Source organism: Chiloscyllium plagiosum, unplaced genomic scaffold (genome assembly GCF_037043375.1).
Source record: "Chiloscyllium plagiosum isolate Xiang-an unplaced genomic scaffold, Cpla_swu_hap1 HiC_scaffold_10, whole genome shotgun sequence".
NCBI classification, from domain to species: Eukaryota; Metazoa; Chordata; class Chondrichthyes; order Orectolobiformes; family Hemiscylliidae; genus Chiloscyllium; species Chiloscyllium plagiosum.
The window spans coordinates 110,419,350-110,445,767 of NW_028270148.1; the positions used below are offsets into that span (position 1 = coordinate 110,419,350).

The 26,418-nt window shown below is 41.9% G+C and overlaps 1 protein-coding gene across 1 annotated transcript in view; it reads left to right on the top strand.

Moving 5' to 3' along the window:
- The window catches only part of slx4ip (SLX4 interacting protein), a 141,686-nt gene that overhangs the window by 105,404 nt on the left and 9,864 nt on the right, over window positions 1-26,418 (top strand). The window contains 2 exon segments of the mRNA XM_043696612.2: window positions 11,471-11,548; window positions 14,441-14,529. Coding sequence (XP_043552547.2) covers window positions 11,471-11,548; window positions 14,441-14,529 — 167 coding nt within the window.

Consider the following 26,418-nt stretch of genomic DNA (forward strand, 5'->3'; position numbering starts at 1 on the left):
CTCCTCCCCTTCCTCCTCCTCCCCTTCCTCCTCCTCCCCTTCCTCCTCCTCCCCTTCCTCCTCCTCCCCTTCCTCCTCCTCCCCTTCCTCCTCCTCCCCTTCCTCCTCCTCGTCCTCCTCCCCGTCCTCCTCCCCGTCCTCCTCCCCGTCCTCCTCCCCGTCCTCCTCCCCGTCCTCCTCCCCGTCCTCCTCCCCGTCCTCCTCCCCGTCCTCCTCCCCGTCCTCCTCCCCGTCCTCCTCCCCGTCCTCCTCCCCGTCCTCCTCCCCGTCCTCCTCCCCGTCCTCCTCCCCGTCCTCCTCCCCGTCCTCGTCCTCGTCCTCCTCGTCCTCCTCGTCCTCGTCCTCCTCGTCCTCCTCCCCGTCCTCCTCCCCGTCCTCCTCCCCGTCCTCCTCCCCGTCCTCCTCCCCGTCCTCCTCCCCGTCCTCCTCCCCGTCCTCCTCCCCGTCCTCCTCCCCGTCCTCCTCCCCGTCCTCCTCCCCGTCCTCCTCCCCGTCCTCCTCCCCGTCCTCCTCCCCGTCCTCCTCCCCGTCCTCCTCCCCGTCCTCGTCCTCCTCGTCCTCGTCCTCCTCGTCCTCGTCCTCCTCGTCCTCGTCCTCCTCCCCGTCCTCCTCCCCGTCCTCCTCCCCGTCCTCCTCCCCGTCCTCCTCTTCCTCTTCCTCTTCCTCTTCCTCTTCCTCTTCCTCTTCCTCTTCCTCCTCCCCAGAGTGACAACTCTGAGCTTATTCAACCTTTCCTCATAAGGCAAGCCCTCCAGTCCAGACAGCATTCTGGTAAACCTTTGCATCCTCCCCAAAGCCTCTGTATATTTCCTATAGTAGGGCGACCAGAACTGGTCACATTATTCCAAGTGTGGTCCCACCAGGGCCTTGTGGAGCTGTAGCTAAACCTCGGGGCTCTTAAACTCAATCCCCCTGTTAATGAAAGCCAAAACAACATATGCTTTCTTAACAACCCTATCCACTTGGGTGGCAACTTTGAGGGATCTATGTACTTGCACACCCAGGTCCCTCTGTTCCTCCACACTGCTAAGAATCCTGTCTTTAAGCCTATATTCAGCATTCGAGTTCGACCTTCTAAAATGCATCACTTTGCATTTATCCGAGTTGAACTCCATCCGCCATTTCTCAGGGCTCCTCGGATGCTGCCTGAACTGCTGTGCTTTTCCAGCACCACTCTAATCCAGAATCTGGTTTCCAGCATCTACAGTCATTGTTTTTACCTAGTTGATTTTAACCCTACTGCGAATCCTCTTGCAAGGATGCCTGCCTTGAAGAAGTTTTCCTCCTCTCTCTACAACAATCTCAGGGAGTCCTCCTCCCACTGCAACTCCCAGGTCATTTCCTCTGCCCTGAAGCTCTTCAACTCTTTGCTACCCTCCCCCACCCTCCTTTCTGACCTATCACCTCCATTCACCTATTGTACTCTATGCTACTTTCTCCCCACCCCCACCTTCCTCTCATTCATCTCTCCACCCTGCAGGCACTCTGCCTCTATTCCTGATGAAGGGCTTTTGCCCGAAACGTTGATTTTCCTGCTCCTCGGATGCTGCCTGAACTGCTGTCCTTTTCCAGCACCATTGTAATCCAGAATCTGGTTTCCAGCATCTGCAGTCATTGTTTTTACCTGCGATTTCTCAGCCCAGCTCTGCATCCTGTCTATGTCGCACTGCAGCCTTCAATAGCCCTCAATATTATCGACGGCACCTCCAACCTTTGTGTCATCTGCAAAGTTACTAACCCACCGCACAACCTCCTCATCCAAGTCATTTATAAAACCTACAAAGAGCAGAGGCCCAAGAACAGAGCCCTGCAGGACCCGAACTCAACACTGATCTCCAAGCAGAAAACTTTCCATCTACAACCACTCTCTGCCTTCAGTCAGCCAACCAGTTCTGAATCTAGATAGCCAAATTACCCTGTATTCCATACTTCCTGACTTTATGAATGCGTCTACCATGGGGAACCTTATCAGATGCCTTGCTGAAGTCTATATACCACATCCACTGCTCGACCTTCGTCAACCTATCTTGTCACCTCCTCAAAGAATTCAATAAGATTTGTGAGGCATGACCTTCCCCTCACAAAGCCATGCTGACTGGCTTTAATCACGCTATGCTTTGCCAAATAGTCATAAATCCTATCCCTCAGAATTCTTTCCAAAACTTTGTTGACCACAGACCTAAAACTGACTGGTCTGTAATTGCCAGGAATTTCCCTAGTACTCTTCTTGAAAAGAGGAACAACATTCGCCTCCTTGCAATCCTCTGGTATGGCTCCCTTGAAGAGTGGGGAGGCAAATATTCTCGCCAGCGGCTTAGCAACCTCCTTTCTTGCTTCCCGGAGCAGCCTAGGATAAATCTGGTCTGGTCCTGGGAATTATCAATCTTAATGTTTGCCACAATTTCCAGCACATCAACTTCATTCACACCAAGGTCCCTTTCCTTAGTAAAACTCGAAGCAAAAAACTCATCTAGGGCTTCCCCTATCTGCTCAGACTCCACGCACAAGTCCCCTACGCTATCGCTGATCGGCCCTACCTTCTCCCTGGTCATTCTCTTATTCCTCACATATGAGTAAAATGCCTTTGTGTTCTCCCTAATCCTTCTTGCCAAGCCTTTTTCGTGCCCTCTCCTGGCTCTCCTCAGTGCATTTCTGAGCTCCTTTCTAGCAAGCCTGTAATCCTTAAAGCTGTACTAGATCCTTGCTTCCTCCACCTTACATAAGCTACTTCTTTTTGACGAGAAGCTCCTCTGTTCTCGTCATCCAAGGTTCCTTAATCTTACCCGTTCTCACCTGTCAAATTCGTGCATCACCCGCAACAACTGCTCCTTAAATAGTCTCCACATGTCTGCTGTGCCCTTTCTGTGGAACAATTGCTCCCAGTCTGTACTTCCCAACTCCTGTCTGATAGCGTCATAATTTCCTTTTCCCTCGGTACCTGCTCCTTTCCCTCTCCAAGGTTATGGTAAATGTGAGGCAGTTGTGATCACTGTCACCAAAGTGTTCTCCCACCGCGAGATCTGACACCTGTCCTGGCTCATTGCCGAGCACTAAATCCAAAATGGCCTCTCCCCTCATCGGTTTGTCTACAAATGAGTAAGGAAACCCTCCTGAACACACCTGACAAAAACTGATCCATCCAAACCATCTTCACTGAGGAGTTCCAGTCAATATTGGGAAAGTTGAAATCACCCACAACAACCCTGCTACATCTTCATTTTTCCAGAATCTGCCCATGATTTATTTGGATTTCTAGAAGGCCTTTGAGAAGGTGATGCAGAGGAGGCTGCTAACTAAGATAAGAACCTGTGGTGTTACGGGTAAGGAACTAGCATGGATAGAGGATTGGCTGACTGGCAGAAGGCAGAGACTGGGGATAAAGGAATCTTTTTACAATGGCAACCAGTGACTAATGCAGTTCCGCAGTGGTCGGTTTTGAGACCACAACTATTCACGTATTATTAACGATCTGGACAAAGGAACTGAGGGCATTGTTGCTAGGTTTGCAGATGACACAAAGATAGGTGAAGGGACAGGTAACGTTGAGGTGGTGGAGAGGCTACAGATGGTTGAGTCATTCCTGATAAAGGGCTCCTGCCCGAAACGTTGATTTTCCTGCTCCTCGGATGCTGCCTGACCTGATGTGCTTTGCCAGCACCACTCTAATCTTGACTGTAATCTGCAGTCCTCACTTTCGCCCTTCAGATTTGGAGGCTAGCATTCCTTTCGTTTTCTTATCAATTTTCTGCATCTGTTCATGGCTATGCACCTGAATCCCCAAATCCCATTGGGGCATCCACTATATTTAACTTTGTGCTTTCTAATGCTTTCATTTGGCATTTGGGAAGGCAAATACAATGTTAGCATTCATTTTGAGAGGGCTAGAATGTACTGCAGAGGTTATGTGAGCATCCGGTCAGACCGCATTTGGAATATTGTGAGCAGTTTTGGGCCCCATATCTAAGGAAGAATGTGTGCTGATCTTGCAGGGGATCCGCAAAAGGTTTACCAGAATTATCCCAGGAATGAAGGGCTTGTCATATGAGTAGTGGTGAGGAATTGAAGAGGAATGAGGAGTGATCCCATTTAAACTTAGATACTGAGAAGCCTGCATAGGATGTGGAGATGATTTTTCTATTCTGAGGAGAGACGAGGACCCAAGGGCATAGCTTCAGAGTGAAGGGATGATCCTTTAAGGGGATTTTTGTCACCCAGAGGATGCTGAATTTGTGGAACTCATTGTCACGGAAGGCCATTGAGGCAAAGTCACTGTATTTAAGATAGAATGCATTCTTGAATAGTAAGGGGATCAAAAGTTATGGGGAGAAGGCAGGAGGATGGGGTTGAGCAGCGTATCAGCCATAATCAAATGGTGGAGCAGACTCGATGGGCCAAATTACCTAATTACACTCCTGGCACATAGTCATAGAGATGTACAGCATGGAAACAAACTCTTCGGTCCAACCCGTCCATGCCGACCAGATGTCCCAACCCAATCTAGTCCCACCTGCCAGCACCCGGCCCATATCCCTCCTAATCCTTCCTATTCAACATCTTATGGTCTTATGGAACTTTTTCATCCAGTGAGTGGTAAGCCTGTGGAAATCTCTACCATGGGAACCTATTGAGGCTAAAGAATCAAAGAGTATGGATAGAAATCAGGAACAGAGTGCTGAGTTGGATGATCAGCCATGATCATACTGAATGGAAGTGCAGCTCAAAGGACCAGATGGCCTACTTCTGTTTTCTATGTGTCGGAGTTTTTGTTTATTTTGAGTATTCTGAAATATCCTCTTAAATGTCTGCTACTTTGTCTCTATTGAGCTATCCCCTAGCCTAGTATCAGTTCGCTTTAGCTAGCCCAGCTTTGATGCCTACATCATTGTCCTTGTTTAAGATTAAAACATGAGTCTTAGACCGAATCTTCTCCTTTTCAAATTGGATGTTAAATTCAATCATATTGTGGTTGCTGTAACCAAGGTTGCTTTAACTCTGTTATTAATTAGTCTTGTTGCACAATATCACATCTAAAATAACTTATTTTCTGGTCAGTTCCAAAATATGCTGTTCCTAAAAAAAAAAAGTGATGTTGAAAGCATTCTATGAGCTCCACATCCAGGCTGCTACTGCCAATCTGATTATTGCAAATTGTATGTAGATTACCATCACCCATCTTTATTCATATCCCTTAATGGCAAGCGCTTCATACTTTTTCTTGCAAATATTGTCCCATTTTCTCCCACATTGTGTTTACTATTAGGGGACTTGCAAACGACTTCCACTAATGACCTCTTTCCCTTACCATTCCTCATCTCCATCTGAAACAGTTCTACGTCTTGATCCCCTAAACCAAGGTCATCTCTAACTATTGCTTAAAGGATCAACAGTGCTACCCCTACACCTTTTCCTAGATTTCTATTTTTCTTCAATGTCACATACCCTCAATATTCAGGACACATCTGTTATCCTGAAGCTATGACGACATGTTAGTTGTCAAATTGTATTTATTACTTCAGAGTACTATGAATGCTATGAATATTCCGAGTCTTAGTTTTGTCTTTTTGCTTTCTTTGCAACATCTAGTCTTGATTTTATTATATTCCTCGGACATTTTTCTCTCTGCTCCTTCCAGACCCTCATTTTTTTGTATTACTATTTTTCTGTCTTGCCTAAACTCTACGCTAGGATAAGCCACATCTTTCCACATTTGATCCCTTGCCCCAAGTTTAGCTTAAGTTTGGTTTATTTAGTTTAAAACTCTCACTTTTATAGTTATGCAGTTCACAAGAAACTAACCCAAGCATTGTTCATGTGTAGACTGTCCCGGCAGTTTAGTCTCTTTTCCTCCGTACTTTTGCCAGTTCGCCTTCAAACTAGAGCATACTTCCCCCACAATAATTTTTGAGCAATGTGTATATCTTTTAAATTATGTATATCGTACACCAGTTTTGATGTGGCTCAGGAAATAACTTAGAGATTATAACCTTTTTGAGGTTCTGCTTTTCAGTACCTAGTTCCTCACACTATATATGTGAAACTTTGTTCCTATTTCTACCTATGTCATTGTACCTACCTGGACCATGACTGTCAAACCCCACCTCTGCCAACTGCATTCATTTTCAGTCGTGAGCAGATTCATTCTGCTCAAAAAAGGCCTTTCAACCCATCAAGTTTGCACCGACATAACTACCACTGAAAGTATGCTTGTCCCAATTTTCTGAGCTTGTTCCATATCCTTGAATGTTGTGATATTTGAAATACACATCCAAATATCTTTTAAAGGTTGTAAAGTTTCCAGCCTCTTTGCTGCATCCTTGAACACAGGTGAGGACCCAAAGTTCTGGAGAATTGCCAATGTCCCCTTGTTTAAGAAGGGTAGTTAGGATAATCCAGGTAATTATAGACCGGTGAACCTTGACGTTAGTGGTAGAGAAGCTGCTGGAGAAGATACTGAGGGAAAGGATCCATTTATGTTTGAAAGAAAATGGGCTTATCAGTGATGGGCAGCATTGTTTTGTCAGGGAAGGTCATATCTTACCAATTTAATAGAATTCTTTGAGGAAATGACAAAATTGGTTGATGAGGGAAGGGCTGTAGGTGTCACATAAGGCATTTGATAAGGTTTACTAAGAGAAAGTGAGGACTGCAGATGCTGGGGACCAGAGTTGAAAAGTGTGGTGCTGGAAAAACACATCAGGCCAGGCAGCATTCGTGGAGCAGGAGAATCGATGTTTCAGGCATAAGCCCTTCTTCAGGTTGATAAGGTTTCCCATGATAGGCTGGTGGAGAAAGTGAAATTGCATGGGGTCCAGGGTGTACTAGCTAGATGGATAGAAAACTGGCTGGGCAGTAGGAGACAGAGTGGTAGTGGAAAGGAGTTTCTCAAAATGGAGAACTGTGACCAGTTGTGTTCCACAGAGATCCATGCTGTTTGTGATATACATAAATGATCTGGAGGAAGGTATAGGTGATCTGATTAGCAGATTTGCTGACGCTAAGATTAGTGGAGTAGCAGATAATGAAGGGGACTATCCGAGAATGCAGCAGAATATAGATAGATTGGAGAGTTGGGCAGAGAAATGGCAGATGGAGTTCAACCCCGGCAAATGTGAGATTATGCATATTGGAAGATCCAATTCAAGAGTGAACTATATGGTAAATGGAAAAGCCCTGGGGAGTATTGATGTACAGAGAGTTCTCTGAGTGTTAAGATCCATTGTACCCTAAAGGTAGTAATGCAGGTCGATAGAGTGGTCAAGAAGGCATATGGCATGCTTCCCTTCATTGGATGGGGTACTGAGTCCAAGGGTTGGCAGGTAACGTTACAGTTGCATAGGACTTTGGTTCGGCCATATTTGGAACACTGCATACAATTCTGGTTGCCACATTACCAAAAGGATGTGGATGCTTTGGAGAGGATGCAGAGGAGGTTCACCAGGATGTTGTCTGGTATGGAGGGTGCTAGCTATGAAGAGAGCTTGAATAGATTATGATTATTTTCATTAGAAAGATGAAATTTGAGGGGGGACCTGATTGAGGTTTACAAAATCATGAGAGGTATAGACAGGGTGGATAGCTAGGCTTTTTTTCCCCAGAGTGGGGGATTCAATTACTAAGGGTCACACGCTCAAGGTGAGAGGGGAAAAGTTTAAGGGAGATATGCATGGAAAGTTCTTTACGCAGAGGGTGGTGGGTGCCTGGAATGCGTTGCCAGCAGAGGTGGTAGAGGCGGACACGATAGTGACAGTTAGGATGTATCCGGACAGATACGTGAATGGGCAGGGAGCAGAGGGATACAGAAAATAGGCGACAATTTTAGACAGAGGATCTAGATAGGCGCAGGTTAGAGGCCGAAGGACCTGTTACTGTGCTGTAATTTTCTTTGTTCTCATTGCAGAGGCTGACACTTCAGCCCTCTAGCTCCTCTTACTTGTCTCAGTCACAATCACACCCTTCTGTACCTGACTATCAGCAAACCTTGTCCTAAGTAGTGCATCAACCTCCTGATATAAAGACTCCAGGTAAACTTCACCTCCTTTGATGCATCAGTGTCTGTATTTCAGTCTTCAGTCTATAATTTCTGAGCCAAGTCTGCTCGAACGTCACTTACTGCAGATGTGTTTGCTATAGATTCTGCAGCCTGTTCGCATCAGCTGAACTTCTCATCTCAATGAGTTAAAATTCACACCACACCAGGTTATAGTCCAACAGGTTTAATTAGAAGCACTAGCTTTCGGAGGAGCAGTGCTCCAAAAGCTAGCGCTTCCAATTAAACCTGTTGCACTATAGCGTGGTGTTGTGATTTTTTAATTTTGTACATCCCAGTCCATCACTGGCACCTCCAAATCATCCTAATGAGGTTTAATTATGTATTGATCATTTACTTATGCTGCCTTTTATATATTTTATTGGTGTTACTGCCAATTTGTATGTTATGTAAAAATTTAAGAATAGAAAGATCTTAACCAGAGACTTATCAAATAGCAAGCTTCTTTCACTATAGTAGACTTAGAACCAATTCCAGTTAGCTTCACTGAGTCTCTGACGACCTGCCTTTGTGTCCTAACCTCAACAGCCCCTGTCTGTTTTTGTTGAATCATGTTAGATCCTTCCCTTGCCATCTAGTGTTGCTTCTCTTAATGATTGTATGTGCACATGGAATAACATGGTTGATTAACTAGCACAAAACAGAAAGTACCAGGAAAACCTCGGCAAATCTGGTAGCATCTGTGGAAAGAGAAACAAAGCTAACATTTTGAGTTCAGTTCAGCTCCTCTTGAGAACTTTAGCTTTTATCACTGTATTTTTATGTGGCTTTTCTGGCATCCCAAAGCACTCATGGAAATTTTATCAAAGAAAATGACAATGAAGGAGATATTAGATGCGAGTGAAAACTTAGTCAGTGATTGGTTTTAAGGAAGGTGCTAAAGGTGAAGGGAGAGGTGTAGAGTTTTCAGTGGGGAATCAAAAGCCTGGGATTAACACAGCTGACAATGATGATGCACACAAGGTGCCAAAGGCAGATAACTGGTAAATGTTGCAAAGTTAGGGAAGGAGAAACTATCAGATTTAAAGATTAGAATTTTAAACTTGAGGCATACTAGCTAATTCTCTGAAGATCAGACAGCAGTTTATTTGTTTAGTTATTTGTACTAATGTTTGTCAAATTTAACGTGTATGTAATAAGAACATAAATGCAAATATATGAATTACAAACAGAAGTAGGCAGTTTGGCCCCTCGAGCCTGCTCTTCTATTCACTAAGATCATGGCTGATCTGATTGTGACTTCAGTATCACATTCCCACTTACCCAATAAGTTATGATGCCTATGCACTTCAAAATATTGAATGACCTCGTCCCAACTGTTGTGGCAGGAGGAGAGTCCTAGAATATGTTTAAAGTTGAGATTGATAGATCTGATTGTAAATGGTGTAAAGAATTATGGGGATAAGTAAAAGGCATTGAAGTGTTTGATCATATTCAATGGCAGAGCAGGCTTAATAGACTGAGTTTCCTGCTGTTGTTCCTAAGTTCCCAATAGAGTTCCAAAGATTCATGACTCTGTCAGAGAACTAATTCCAAATTAAGTGGAAGACTTAAACTGTGTTCTTCACTCTAGTCGCTTGCATAAAGGGAAACATACTTTCAGCATCCACCTTGTTTAGCCCTCTCGGAATCTTCTATGTGGGTAATGATGCCTTTTTAATAAACTAATGCAGGCATGATGGGTTAAATGCCCTTTTTCTGCACTGTAACATTTCTGAGATTCTGTGACCTATCTCAATAAAATCACCTCTTATTTATGACAAACTGCAATAGGATGTTGGCACCTTGAATCTGGTTATTCCTTGAATAGAACAGAGGATAACATGCCCCTTAAAATAGAGGAGGTCTCATGAACATTGTCTGGAACGTGACGAGGAGGTCAAGGTTTAAGGCCCACTTGTAGCAGAGGCGTGCTATAACATGTCCAAACAGTTTGATTGAAAATAATTTACTTGAAGTCCTTTAAAATTGAGTATACTATTGCACTTTATGTCGGGAAAAGGATGATGTTTTCCATTTTTTACATAGTATAAATTTTTATATACATATATATATATATAAGTGAAGCAGCAGTAGCAATGGATGTTGGAATACAGTCAGTTCTGAAATAAAGTGATAGTTGTGTTCTCGTGCGATCTCATGTTATAAAAAAATCGCGCAATAGCTGCGCAATTTAAGCTAATGGGGCCAGAATCACGTTATAGCCAATACAAGTGAGTAAAGTTCGTGTTCTACCAACAACAGTCTAAATTCTTCAACCGTGTTAAAACCAATTTGTTTTGAAGAAATAAGTGTTATGGCAGAACTGACTGTGTTGCATATTTTGCCATTACAGGGGAGGACTGCACCCATGTTTATGGGCTGAACATTTGAGGAGGTGTGATTATCTAAAAACAAGAATCCTTAAAGAACAGAAGGGCTTTTTTTGTATCCACCTGACATACTTAAAGTACAGTGAACTGGGGGAGAGATAATGCCATCTGAAGTTCCACCTTTCTTAATCCCAGCTAATGAAAACTATGCCTGAATGATGTTGGCATTTTTACTCAGTCACCACAGCAGTCAGGATCTGGTGCTAGTTTTCTGAAAGAGGTCAAACAACTTTTGTTAAAAAGAGGCAACAAAAAATGCAGCACTTGTTTAATAATCCATTGATTGGCCAACTTTTCCATTGGAGCACCATGTTGCCAGTCTGATTATTCCTGTGGGATTGAAATTCAGGGACTGGTATGGGTGCTGAATCCCTTTTAAAATTAATCCACTCCAAGATTCACCTTAGTGGTTAAAAACAATAATTTTTAAACAACTTTAATATACTCTTGGAAATATGTTGCTGGAGTGTGGTGACCCTCAGGTTAAACCACCACTAGTTGTCCCTCTCCAATGGGAGAGCAGTCTTTTGGCTCAATAGGACAATGACAACTTTCCCTTCAATGCTGTGACAGTACAAACAGTCTTCCTGCACCACAATATTGGTAGAACAGGTGTGGAGTACTTGAGCCCTTTAATATTTAGATGGTGCATTGGTGAAGTTGAGTGGCATATATTGAGATTTAATTGACTCTTTTTGCCTTGTTTATTTTTTTCTTTTGGAGGAACAAATTCAATAACCCTGCTTATGTTTCTTATGCCTGGAACCAGTCTCTGAGGCAGCACCTCATTCACAGGAAACTCAACAAACCATGGAGCTTTAGGCACTCAAAGATTGCAGATCCTTAGGTCCCTAGTTTATAATGTAATATAGCCATTAAGGGAAGCATAAGAGTAGGAACACCTCAATGCAGCAGCAAAGGATATGATTCAGCCACAAGTTAATCTAGAAACATTGCAGACAAATGAAGTAGGTGTCATGTTAGCAGTTAGTGATATGAAATGAAAAATGTTTCTCCAATGCACTTACTGTTGGGTGATTTAATTTTGTAGGTCAAACTTTTCGTCTTGCTGCTTACTTTATGAAGAGGCATATGAACTTGAGATGTGTCACACAGCAGAACTATTGTGGTATGTACATATTTCAGAATGGTTAGAAGATTAATCACATTTCAACTTGAAAAGATTTTTTATTGATTGCATACCTACAAGTAATTGAATTAGCTAAAAATGTTGCATATAATTAAAGTGCAGCTTTGAATATGAATGCTTCAGTTTTCAACTGAATGTCTTTGATGTAATTTTCATGATGTATATTTGCTTGGATTTTCTATCCTATGTTTTACTGTGCAAACAAAAATAATTAGACCAGGAGTGGATTAGAATATGACAAGAAAGAGAATAGCCATTGAATAATCCCAAATCCTAAACTCATTGTCGGTCACATCGCTGACAGATAGGCAGCATCCCAGAGTGGTTCCATAAGAAACAAGAAGATGCTTTTATGTTGGGCTAAGAATTGCTTCAGAGACACTCAACACCATAAAGCCATATTATAAATGGGAAATCTGCCATTAAGAGGCCATTAATGACTGTAGGGCAGATTTGGGTAGAATCCCAACATATGGCAGAAGTTTTAAATGACTACTTTGCATCACTCCTTAGAAGTGAAGATGATGCTAAGTTAATAATGCTGCAATATATAGCTGGTGCTAACATTATAAGTGTAAAAGTGAATATGGAAACAGTCCTTGCTGGATCAAAATTAAAATTAATTGGGTAATGTTACATTGGCTCATTAATTTAGTGGATTAAAAATTCACGTTGCTCAGGTGAAACCACCACCACAGGGTACGGGCCTGGAACATGCCCATGTTTAAAAAGGAAAATGAGGAGTTCCAGGAAACTGCAAGTCAATTTTATCCTGAAGACTTCTATACTTAATTTGTACTTTCCACTTTCCCTCCCTCCTGATCCAACTATTTTGCATTGCTGATCTGCAGTTTTATTTGACAATTTGTACTTTCACTTAATGTGGGCAAGATACATTTTCATGTTGCTTTTTTTTAAATCAAATGTTTTTGTCCTCTCTGTTTTTAGCCCTGTTCTTAAACTGAGCCTAAATATGTTGTGGTCACTATTTGAGGACTCTTCCCTACTTTTAGTTGCCTACTTTCTCCTTTTCATTAACCAGATTAGGTCAAGTAGAATTTTTTTCCTCCTTGAATTATCAGCATGTTAATTGAGGTAACAGTTTTGTGTACATAGCTTTTTTTTTAATCCACAAACATTTTGTCTAACAGAATATATTTTTGAATAATTAGAATTTCCTCCTTGTTATTTTATTGAATTCTACATTATATTTGCACCAGAAAACAAAATAAAGTAATGCTAAAAGCCACTGCTACCTCAGGCTAGACTTAAAAAAGTTAGAGTAGACAACCTCGGTTGAGCCTGATACTCAGAATAGTTCTTGTTCTTCTACCAGATGTTGTTGTCTGGGGTTTAGAGCCAAGAATGATCTGCAGTTAGCTGAGTCTGTACTGACTCCAAGCAAGCCATTTTCCTTCGCCTGCGCAGTAGTAGGTCAAACTCCCACAGTATGTTAAATATGTGGAATACAAGAAAATAATATGACATCTTTAGGGGCTTCCTCATTCTTCTAACTGTTCTTCACGTACCAAAATGCATGCCCCCTTCCCCCTTTGGAACTGATTGTATATATTTATACCACATTTCATTTTCTGCTCACTGTGAGGAATGATTTGTACATCAGCAGTTTCACACAGCAATAAAGGAGTTCTTACAGTTAAAATAATTTTAAAGGGACTGTATGCACATCTGAAGATGGAAAATAATTCATCCCCTATCGTGCCCCCTCCACTTTCCTTCCCCACTAAATCAGAGTTATCTTTGAAAGGATTCAAATATCTGGATAATCCCAGCTTTCCAGAATGGGATTGAACCTTTTGAAGACTCCTGTCAATGTTGTAATGTCTGATTTATACAGAGTAAGGAAGGAAGAGTATGTGGAAATATCAGAAAATTCCCACCAAGCATGTTGTTTGGCACAGAAGATTTGTTGAGAATGATTGATTGGTCTGTGGCACTGCACTAATACAACTACTAAAATTAAATATTACTTTTGAAGTAACATAACCTCCCAGACTACTTCTCAGGATTATTATCAAACAAAATTTGGCACCAAGCAACATAAGCTGATATTGGAGCTTGGTCGGAAAGGTAGCAAATGCACAAGAGGCCAGAAATGGAGGAGCCAGAGATCTTGGGATGGTGAAGAGAGAATGGGTGAGGTATAGCAAATGTACATCTGGAGGAGATTACAGAGATATGGAGGGGATAGCAACTGGATATTGGGAAGCTTTTGAGGAGAGGTAATAAAAAGCTGCATTCACTTTTGCTTACTTCTTAACAATGCCCTGGTTCTGTAAAGGAAACATTTTACTTACCTTCCTTCCCCCTCTTTCCGATTGTGATTCCATATGGTTACTGTCCTACTCTTGCATTTGGCATTGCCAAGTTGAAAGTTGTTTTTGCTAACCTAAGAACCACGAATTTGTCCATTTTAAAGGCAAACTTGTTTTCAAGGCTAGTGTGCCAAACATTCTTCTGTCATATCCCACAATTAAGCAGAGCTTTGGTCATAAACTTTTAGTAATCAACCATATTGTAGTCTTTGAGTGGATTGAAAGTGTTTTTAAAAAGTCAATGATTGTCCGAAAACTTTCATAATTTGAAATACATGCTAAATTATCATTTTTGTAGAATCTTTTATAGGAGATAATTTAAATGATTTTTAAAAGTTAATTGTATTTAAATATGTCGAAATGGATAAGTTATTTGTAGTTCCAGGTTAGTGAAATGTTTTTCCTGTTCTTAAAACGTAGTCTTCCCACTCCTACTTCATTTTTGTGAGCCCTTCATAATACTGCTAACATTGGTAAGTTTGTTAGAAATTTGTGTGAAAGCATCAAGTGAAAATGTTAATCTTTTCCCATTTAGGACTTTATATATTCCCTGAACGTTTTGTGGTTTGTATAACTCCATGTGAAACTGGTCCAAAAAGAGGAATTGCTGAGGAACAGATTACTGTACGTATTTTATGGAAAATTATTAAGTAAATTTTAACCTAGTTTTGTTACTTTTACAACAATCGGCTAACATTTTAACTTTTAAAACAAGCTGCAAACTCAGTAACATGGTTTAGTTGCACAATACATTGGGGAATAAAAATACAAAATTCTGCTCTCATCTTGTTCCTTGCTGGGTGTGAAGTGTTGTAGAACTATAGGGCTGCTCTCTGCAAACCAGCATTCCTATCAGCTAAGGATTAAAGTCCTGTAAAATGTCTTCCTTTTTATAACTTTCTATTTAGGTTTTTGGCTTATTGGAACTGGAAACTGGGCATCATAAATGACTTCTAATTTAAATCTAGATATAATGTTATTTCAGGTATATTTTAAGTGTTATTAATTTAAAATTATAGCTCTGTGAAGAAATGCTTTTTTCCATCCTGGGGAATGGAAAACCAATGTTTTGTGGTTTATCACAAATCAAAGGCTAAGTGGGTATGTTAGTAGCAGGTAAATTAATGTCACAAACACTGAGGTGCAAAATTTATCTACTTAACAATTCCTTGATGATCCTTTTGTGTGAGGAACTGCATGTCCTACACTTTGTATTTGCTCTATTTATAAACTTCTAAACAGGAAGTTACAATGACCTATGTGATGTGAAAGCAAAAGAATGTTATGTCTTGAACAGAGACAGCTGTCCCCATATATTTGTGACACATGTAATGCTTGATAAATTGAAGGTGTTCAATCTTCCTTCCATAATGGAAGAGCATACTTCACAACATTCATCAAAGATCTATGAATGATAATTTCCTTACGATTTATAGAAAATAATGAAATGCTCATGTTGAATAAAGCAGAAATTTTGAGGGTTTAAATAAATGACAAGGTGAATTTTTTTAATAATCTTTCTGTACACAATGGAGGTGTATAATTTATGTTTAAACAGAATTGCATAATCAACAATCATTTTAAACTAATCCTGTTTTCTACTCTGGTTGTAATATATTATTTTGGTGGCTGTAGTGGCAGCCTGTTGCTAATATACATTACAATATGAATGTGTTCTGATTTCCTGTTTAAATCTTCTTACTAAATGTGTATTCATTTTGTGATTAATTGAATTTCAGCATTTTACTGGATAGAAAAAGGAAGCAAGTTTTCCATACACACTGAAACTCAATGCACCTAACGTTACATTTGTGCCATTGTAAATTTTGCTGTTGATAGAAAAAGGTACATAATCTGAGATTAGAACTTCGAAAGGAATTACATTTCATTTGCAGAGATATTATTTACAACAAGCCTTACATAAGTAAAATATTTTAAAATTAATTGGCCAATCCTTAACCAGGAAAACGTGAGGATTGCAGATGCTGGAGATCAGAGTTGAGAGTGTGGTGCTGGAAAAACACAGCACGTCAGGCAGCATTCAAGGAGCAGGAGGATCGACGTTTCAGGCATAAGCCCTTCATCAGGAATCACTATTCCTGGTGAAGTGCTTATGGCCGCAATGTCGATCCTCCTGCTCCTCGGATGCTGCCAGACCTGCTGTGTTTTTCCAGCACCACACTCTCAAATTATAACCAGTCTGCTTTCTGAATTGAGCGGCAAATGTAAGTTTTACTTGTAAGGGATAGTCAAAGTAGTTCATTTAAATGTTTTTAAAAAAGGCCCTACAACTAATGTAATCTCCTACATTTCTGATGTATTTGTTTGTTTGGCCATTCAAATGTAGCTTTCTAAGGCATAGATAGCTTGCATCACCAGTGGATATCAACAGTTGTTTGGTACTATTTGAATTATCTCCCTCAAAATAGTCATAACAAGCAACTCAACATTATAATCTTGTAGAATTTATTTAGAAATGTTATTTTAAAATTATTTTTGAAGGCGCTTTACTTTCAGATGTCTGGTTTTAGCACAGTTGTGCTCAGATGGTTGAGTATATCTTATCAAATTTATGCAACGTTTTACACTTAAACTGGGATGATTGTGAAAACTGTACCACTGGTCTACCTTGGTTCTCAGACAACGGGCCTGGCGGTATTTAAACAGGAGAGTTTCTTTCAAAACATCGATGATAACTAAATACTAGCATTAGCAAATTGCCTTATGATCTCTCTCCAGCTTCAAAAGGCCCCTCAAGACATACTTTATAATTTCCGTCAGATATTTCCAGTATTTTTTTCCTTCAGTTTCTCATTTGAGTTGACAATATCCAATAAAGCACTGTGGAATATTTAGTTGCATGAAATATGTCAAACATTATAAACAGCCATCAAAGTATTGTTTTAACAATGCTGCACTTTTGAGTAACAGAAAGGAAATGGATACTCCATTTTTTTATCTTGTCCCCAGTCTCCTCATATTTTTCTTTTTAATCCATTCTCAGGGATGTGGGCATCATTGGCTAGGTCAGCATTTATTGCCCAGCCCTAATTGCCCAGAGGGCAGTTTATGAGTCAACCACATTGCTGTGGGTCTGGAGTCACATGTAAGCCAGACCAGGTACGGATGGCAGTTTCCTTTGCTAAAGGGCATTAGTGAGCCATTTTTCCAACAATTAACAATAGTTTCATGGTCATCCTAAGACCGTTAACTCTGTTGGATTCAAATTCCACCATCTGCCATGGTGGGATTTGAATCCAGATTCTCAGATCATTACCTGGATTTCTGGATTGATAGCCTTTTTGTGGTAATACCACCACCACTTCCCCTAAAAAAATAAAGTGCATTCTGCTAGTATCAGTTGCCGCTTAATGCCTTGTCCAAATGACCGTTTTTCATGTCTGAAGTCACATAGTGAATAGTAGCAGGCTATTGGGCTGTGGTACCATCATAGTTGAGCCTACTTCTGTCCTCAGACAGATGATTAACCTTTGGTGTTCGTCTTTCTCTTTGGCTCTTGAAACATCACATAATACTTGGTTAAAAGAGAAGGCAAGAAAATGGCTTTTAGCCTTCTACTCAAGAGTCATACAGAACTCAGCATTAACTGTGTTTCTCTTTCCAAAGGTGCTGCCATACTTTCTCCAGCACTTTCTATTTGTATTTCAGATCTCCAGCATCTGCAGTACTTTGCTTTTGTTCTACTAATACTACTATTGAATGAGCAGATTGAAGCAGTGTGAGAACAGCATTGAGTTATTCCCCTGACAATTTGTCTTCCTTCCTCCATGCAGACATTCTTTGAATGCTTTATACAAAGCTGGGAAATTGCTGGGTGGATAATTTATCAAAGACCTGTGACCTATCACCTGTTGACAACTTTCTTTAATATTTTTGAATTCATATCTGATTATGTATCTACAGCTTTGGTGAACTGTGATTCCAGACATTCATTTTCATTTGCTTGATCTTGTTATGTAAAGAACACTTACCAGTATTTTGACCATGTTTAATTGCAGACTATCCGCAAGAATATGTTTTAGCGGATTTCTTCCTTGATCCAAATGTTTATCTTGGGTCATGTTGGTCCTGAATGTCTCTTTGGGAGAAGTAATTAGCAGAGGGCCTTTTTAGTCAATAGCTGTTTGAGGAGCAGAGCTATCAGATCTATTAACTGGAGTGTTGTGTTGCCTTTCTTACTTTTGAACCCATTTTTTAAAAGAAACTCGCGATTAAGCCAATGTTTTTGAGAACAGACAAAACCGCAATGATGTTTTATTGAACAAGCAAACCAAAATGTGTTTGCTATTACTCTGAGCTTAGTCAGAGCATTTTTAAATGGTACGTCATGAAGAACCGTTGTAGTTATAGCCAGCCATTTTTTAAAAAGGTTATCAGGGAGTTAAATTTGTTCAATAACATTTTGACCATACTACTCCAAATAGACTAACTCTCCTATCAACCCTTATGTTATCTCTCATCTCCAACAATTTTTTTTTTACCCTACAGAAGATCAGACAGCCTATTGTTAAAAATAAATGGGTTTGCAGATTAATTACCTGGGCAACTATGATTTTTCAGAATACTCACCTGACATTCTTCATCTGTTTAAACTACCTTGATTAAAAACCCATCCTGATTATACTGATTGTGTTGAAGCTTTTTATACTTTGTGAATCTTCTTATCTAGACGTTACTGTTACCAAGATTTCACTATATGAAAATGTGTATCTCTGTGGAGCTGGGCATTATGTGCTAAATTGGAATTTCTCACCACACTTATTAGGCAGTAAATGGCTAATTCACCTGTACACAGCTCAGTCAGAAACCCTTTTGGTGAAGATGATGGGGTTGGGGGAGAATTAGAGTCTGAAATAGGTGACAGTCAGTGAGTAATCAGTGTACCTGCCTATACATATTAGCACAAGGCCTGAGCCAAATTCAGCACTGGACTTTGTCTTGAGCTAGCAAGTTGTTGAGACAGGGGTTTGGAGGGGTGGGGGTGTGGAAATCTATCTGAACTTAACATTGGCTCTCTCAGGTGGTTGTTGGCAAGGGGGAGTAGGGAGAAATTATATTAAGAGTGGTTAAGCAGTGGCTGCCAGCAGAGAGCAGTGCAAATAATGGAATCCAGCATGGTGGGAACTTTGTCCACTACAAACCTTATCAACCTTAAGGATCAAAAGAAACATATGAGCTTTGCTGATTCTGAAACTAGTCAGACTGTAACAGCACGCTATATTTGCTTTCCTGGTTTCTCCTCTAAATGCATTGTGATCATATGGAGCTTACATAATCACTTACAGCAGTACAATAATGTAGTTGTCCTTGTGCAAGAACAATAAAAATTTGAAATATGGATATGAAGGGATATGTTAAAAATTCCATATACAAGCCAAGTAATTGCAATTGTAAGAGTAAAAAAGCTTTAAAAAGAGGCAAAGAGAAAGATAGAAAATGTCATCTTTTTGATCAGAGTTGAAAGCTGCAGAAATCCCTACGAGAGAGTAAAGTGAAGGGCTGCAGAAAGAAGTGCACTTGTCATAGTGTGGGCTGAGCCTAGTGGATATGTGAAGATGGTGCAAGGTAAACATAGCATGGCATACTGTGACATCAGGCAGGAGCAATTCTAAGCAGTAGTGTTGGATTCCACCAACTTTACTGCAAATCTTAGTGCATTTTATTTCCACTTGATTATTTTTTTTGTGGAGAAAGTGAGGTCTGCAGATGCTGGAGATCAGAGCTGAAAATGTGTTGCTGGAACAGCGCAGCAGGTCAAGCAGCATCCAGGGAACAGGAGAATCGACGTTTCGGGCATAAGCCCTTCTTCAGGAATGAGGAAAGTGTGTCCAGCAGGCTAAGATAAAAGGTAGGGAGGAGGGACTTGGGGGAGGGGCGGTGGAAATGCGATAGGTGGAAAGGGGTCAAGGTGAGGGTGATAGGTCAGACTGGGGTGGGGGCGGAGAGGTCAGGAAGAAGATTGCAGGTTAGGAAGGCGGTGCTGAGTTCGATGGATTTGACTGAGACAAGGTGGGGGGAGGGGAAATGAGGAAACTGGTGAAATCCGAGTTCATCCCTTGTGGTTGGAGGGTTCCTAGGCGGAAGATGAGGCACTCTTCCTCCAACCGTTGTTTTGTTGTGGTCTGGCGATGGAGGAGTCCAAAGACCTGCATATCCTTGGTGGAGTGGGAGGGGGAGTTGAAGTGTTGAGCCACAGGGTGGTTGGGTTGGTTGGTCCGGGTGTCCCAGAGGTGTTCTCTGAAACGCTCCGCAAGTAGGCAGCCTGTCTCCCCAATATAGAGGAGGCCACATCGGGTGCAGAGGATGCAATAGATGATGTGTGTGGAGGTGCAGGTGAATTTGTGGCGGATATGGAAGTTTCCTTTGGGGCCTTGGAGGGAGGTGAGGGGGGAGGTGTGGGCGCAAGTCTTGCACCTCCTGCGGTTGCAGGGGAAGGTGCCGGGAGTGGAGGTTGGGTTGGTGGGGGGTGTGGATCTGACGAGGGAGTCACGGAGGGAGTGGTCTTTACGGAATGCTGATAGGGGAAGGGAGGGAAATATATCCTTGGTGGTGGGGTTCGTTTGGAGGTGGCGGAAATGACGGCGGATGATACGCTGTGCATGGAGATTGGTGGGGTGGTAGGTGAGGACCAGTGGGGTTCTGTCCTGGTGGCGGTTGGAGGGGCGGTGCTCAAGGCGGAGGAGCGGGAAGTGGAAGAGATGCGGTGGAGGGCATTGTCGACCACGTCAGGGGGGAAATTGCGGTCCTTGAAGAAGGAGGCCATCTGGGTTGTACGTTTTGAAATAATGTACCAAAGATTTTCAGTACTACTTCTGATCTTGCTTTCCTTCTTCATACATATGTATATATTATGTGGAAGTGTGTTGAATGCCATTTTGGTAAAGTGGTGATATAAGTGACTTGGATGAAAACGTAGATGGGTGAGTTAATAAGTTTGCAGATGATACAAAAATTGATAGAGTTGTGGATAATGTAGAAGGTTGTCAAAGGATACAGTGGAATATGGATCAGTTGCAGATATAGTCAGAAAAATGGCAGATGGAGTTTAATCTGGGTAAGTGTGAGATATTGAGCGTTGGGAGATCAAATGTTAAGGAAATGACAGGACTCTGAACACCATTGATGTACAGAAGGATCTTGGGGTTCAAGTCCATAGCTCCCTGAAAATGGCCATGCAAGTAAATATGATAGTACAGAAGGCATAAGGCATGCTTACCTTCATTGGTTGGCGAATTGAGTACAAGAAAAAGTGAGGACTGCAGATGCTGGAGATCAGAGTAGAGAGCACACCATGTCATGCAGCATCCAAGGAGCAGGAGAATCAACGTTTTGGGCAGGAGCCCTTCATCAGGAATGAGGCTGGGAGCCTCGGGGGTGGAGAGATAAATGGGATAAATGGGAGGTGGGTGGGGCTGTGGAGAAGGTAGCTGAGAGGGCAATAGGTAGATGGAGGTGGGGGTGAAGGTGATAGTTCGGAGTGGAGGGTGGAGCAGATGGGTGGGAAGGAAGATTGACAAGTGGGATAGGTCATCGGGACAGTGCTGAACTGGAAGTTTGGAACTGTGGTAAGGTAGGGGGAGGTTACATCTTCTGCCTCGGGATCCTTCAACCCCAGGGCATCAATGTGACGCCTCATCTTCCACCTCAGGACCCTATAAACCCCAAGGCGACAATGTGGACTTCACCACTTTCCTCATTTCCCCTCCTCCCATTTTGCCCCAGTTCCAACCTTCCAGCTCAACACCGTCCCCTTGACCTGTCTCACCTGTTAATCTTCCTTCCCACCTATCCGCTCCACTCTCCTCTCCGACCTATCATCTTCGCACCTACTTCCATCCAACTATTGCCCTCTCAGCTACCTTCTTCCCCCATCCTACCACCTCCTATTTATCTCTCCCCCCCCGAGGCTCCCAGCCTCATTCCTGATGAAGGGCTCCTGCCCAAACCATCGATTCTTCTCTTCGGATGCTGCATGACCTGCTGTGCTTTTCCAGCACCACACACTCTCAAAATTGAGTACAAGAGTCAGGATGTCATGTTAAATTACAGGAAGGATGTGGAGGCTTTGCAGAGAGTGCAGAAGAGGTTTACCAAGATGCTGCCTTGATTGGAGGATACGAGCTATAAGGAGAGGCTAGAAAACTCAGGTTGTTTTCTCTGGAGTAGTGGAGGCTGAGGGGAGACTTGATAGAAGATCCTTAAATTATTAAATGCAGGGATAGGGTTGGTGGTCAGAACCTTTTTCCCAGAATTGAAATGTCTAATACCAGGAGGCATGCATTTCAGGTGGGAGGGGAGAAGTTCAAAGGAGATGTGAGGGGCAGGTGTTTTACACAGAGAGTGGTCAGAGTCCGGAATGTGCTGCCAGAGGTGGTGGTGATGGAGACAAAAATACTGCATATACTGGAATCCAAGGTAGACAAGCAGGAGGCAAGCCAGGCAGCATCAGGGGGTGGAGAAGTCAACGTTTCGGGTGTAACCCTTCTTCAGGGCTGGCGGTGGAGGCAGACACGGTAAGGGAATTTAAGGACTTTTCGGTAAGTATAGAGGAACCTCGATTATCCGAATGACACGGGTGGGGAGTATTTTGTTTGGATAATCGAATGTTGGATAACACAGTCTAGCCAAGCATTGGGACCTTGTGATCGTGTCCGGACAATTTGAAATACGGATATCGAGTGCCGGATAATCAAGGTTCCTGTAAACAGAACAGAATAGCCTTTATCGTCACATACACTCAATGTGTATTGTAAAAAGTTTATATGTCACTAATTATAGTGCCAACATGAATATACCAGGAGTGGAAGGATATGGACCAAGAGCGGGCAGAAAGGATTAGTTTCATTTGGCGTCATATTTGGTGCAACATCTTGGGCTGTACTGTTGTGTGTTCTCACACTCCTTACTTTTACATACAATAACTTAACTTCTTTTTGTTGCCAACATAAAAATAAATTTAAAATGAGACTGTGCAGTTAGTCCAATTTATCTATGCACACCTTAACAATGCATTAAACTAGAATTGCACTAATCACCCATGTTCGTTCCCCTTGTTTCTGTCTTCTGTGTGCCTTTGTCTGTTCTGGTGTTCCTAAGAGTTTTTTCTCCAGTAATTGTAGCATGGGTGACGTATTCTGCCCTTTAATTGAGGAGATTGCGGTTGGCCTTGGAGGATGACCTCAAACAGCTCTGGCCCTTGAGGGCCCAACTTCAAACTGTACCACCTGGACCTGGGCTGCAGATGTCTGGGCTGGCTGGCTGACTAACATACAGCAGCAAGGGCATTTTCAGAGTGATAGGAGTGGGAGCAGGAATTCTGGCATCCTGAGAGAAGCCATCTGGTTCCATTTTCTCAGAGCTGTGCCTTAGCATTCGTGTTGATGTATTGGAGGACAGATTAACGAGTGCCTATGAAATCCCGGAACCCCTTTCAAAGAGCCGAATTCTGAGCCATCAAGGATGTAGACTGATTTTCGTTGACGATAGTTTGAGATCCCACTGGAGCCCTCGGACCTTTGACAGAATCTGTTTGTGCTTCAGCAGAAGCATTGATTAGCCATCAAGTACTGAATCATGGTAGGTTCTACTAGGGAGCTTATGGAAGTGACCATGTATCCAAAAATTAGACTCCAAATTTGCTCAAAGTCCTGTACCTGCTGGACATCTTTCACTGTTGCTCTTGCAGATTTTCTGTTAAGTTTTCCAGAAAGCATTTGATTATGTACATATATCAGCCTTCTATAGTCTAAACCATCAATGCCCTTATGTGACTCACCTCTCCCCCCTGCCCCTTAACCTGGCACATGTCATTCTTTCTCTCTGTCCTGGCAGCTATGCATTTGTGGCTGGCACCTCATCACATGCAGATCTCTCTCAGCCTCTGAAATAATGTCATTCCAGTGGTTGTGAGTGTGCTATAGAACTACAGCATCTCCTCATCTTCATTCTCTGACTTGGCGGATTCCAGCTCTTGGGTATTTGAAATGAAAAAGCGAGGTGTGGTGCCTCGTGAAGTGAGGAAAGAAAGTAAGAATTGTGTGCTTATCTGCACTCTAGATGGAGAAAAGATTAGTGAATGAAACAGAGGTGGTTAGAGAGAAAGAGGATTAAGTATGCAAGTAGCCTGCGTATTGATCCCTCCAATGGCTACACCGTAGCATGTGTATACGATTTGTGGGTGTGTGCTTAGGATAAACAAATGAATTGAACCATGGGTGAGGTTACTGTTGCAATTGGTACAATGTGGCATTTGAAGATGGTTAACCTTGATAACTCATCTTGGATTGGTAAATTTCTTTATGCATTGCCTCCATGTTCTTGGAGCTACACTCTGATCTCTACTGCTTATTTTTATTTAGTGTATGTAAATCCCCCAAATCCAAGCAATAGCTTCCTCACTTACTGAACATAAGATGATTAATCTCTAAAGGGCACAAGTCTTTGGCAATGTGTTGTGTTTCTGCATAAGGATGTAGAGGGTTTGTACCAATGCCCCAGTGGTGTAGATTGGCTGCCCAGGGTCCTTGTCCTGGCTTGGACCTGTTCAGCAAGAGCCAGTTATGCCGTGTTAGTTCAAACCCTGCGATTGGACAGATGAAGGTTGTCACACATTTGTTAGTGACTTCCTGAACTTTCCATTCCTTAATCCAAAGGGTGGCTGATTGATCTTGCTCAGGAAAGATGCTCTGTATGGGGTACCAAGGTAGAAGGTGGGCATCAGTGAATTGAGCATGTCATTCCAAGGTGGTAAGTAAGTTCCATCACAGATGGTTTCATCAGTTTGTGAGTTTTTGTCAAATTGGCAGGTGTAATGTTCACATCCAAATCATTTATATAAATGACGAAAAGCTGTGGACTCAGCACCGATCCTTGTGGCACTCCACTGGTCTCAGGCCTCCAGTCTGGAAAAACAACCCTCCACCGCCACCCTCTGTCTTCTACCTTTGAGCCAGTTCTGTATCCAAATGGCTAGTTCTCCCTGTATTCTATGAGATCGAACCTTGCTAACTGGTCTCCCATGGGGAACTTTGTAAATTCAGCCAGTTTAATTAGTTCATCTCACCACTGCATGTGCAGAATGTCTCTCGGTGTTTTGCATGAAGACCTCCAGACCATTATTAGGAAATCTTGATGTATGGTGTTGTGTGAGTTGATCTGCCTTTTCTTAAAAAGAAAACTTCAAAAGCTTCAAATAAGTATTTTGACACCACTTTGGACAACACACAACATATCTTCTGTTTTAAGAGATGTGGGTTACCTTGTAAGTAACACTAACCAATCACGGCACTGAATCGTCTGTCAATGCATGCAGCCGTGAACAGCATGGGTAGCGCAGTTTGCTCACTGAAATTCTCAAGCGGCACAAATGTGGCATTCTGCATACACCATGAGCAGGTTAATGACTTCTAAATCTGTGTTCAGCCTGATCCAATTCTCTCTCTATCGTGTTTCAAATTTGGAAAAATAACCAGTGCTGGACACTGAGTGCTATTTAAGTAGCCACAATGTCTGTTAGTATTGCAAAGACCTTTTGAGGGGGTTGAAACAAAATAATGCTCCTTGACTGATGTGTTAATTGAAGTCATCGGTGTTTTATAAGGTAAGACACTAAGATGTTGCTTGCCCTGCGTGGAGAACCTAGAACACAGCGAAACAGATTTCTGAAAACAACGAGCAATGCTTATTGAAGGTCCTCTTTTAACATTTTTAACAATTATAATGTAATAAAATACATTGCTGTAGGTGCCCATATTTGCATTGCATATTTCAATAATTACAATGACTTAATTAAATATTGTCTATTTGCTGTGTCAACTCTGAAACTTACAGATTATGGCAGTGACACACCTTGGCTTGCTCGTATGAATATTAAATATTGTACCCAAGGCCCGTCTATTTCTTGTTAATGCAGCATATTTTCTATTTTACTGTGTATTATCAGTTACAGATTAGGCAGTTTTCTACCTTTGTACATTATACAGTGTATTTCCAGTTTAAAGGAAGATTATTAGTTTTCTAACCTTCCAAAGCTAATGGCCAGTCCATAGTTTTATGAATAGATATTAGAATTTTGGAGGGGCAGACAGTGCCTTTTCCCTATAGGCCCAGTGGGAAATACATCAGGATTAATTTCTTGAACCTATACTGCAACAATATTGGGATCTAAACTGTCAATCATGGATTGTAGCAGGGTTGAAAATGTTTTTTTTTTAATTTTACAGCAGGGTGTAACAACAATCTGATGAAGAAAACCAGATTGTGAAGCTACCAAGCACTCCTCAATGGAAGGGAAATCTGGGTAACATATAGTCGGCAGGATCAGGGACTGAGGCTTAATGGTTTCGACCTTTGCTATCTGAGACATGTCCTCAACATGTCTTTGCAGGACAAGATCATCAACCTGAGAGTTGTGGACTCTAAATTTAGTCAGCGTTCATTTTTTTAAAAATTGATGACATGCAATGGCTAGGCTGTGTTCATGAGTAACAGCCA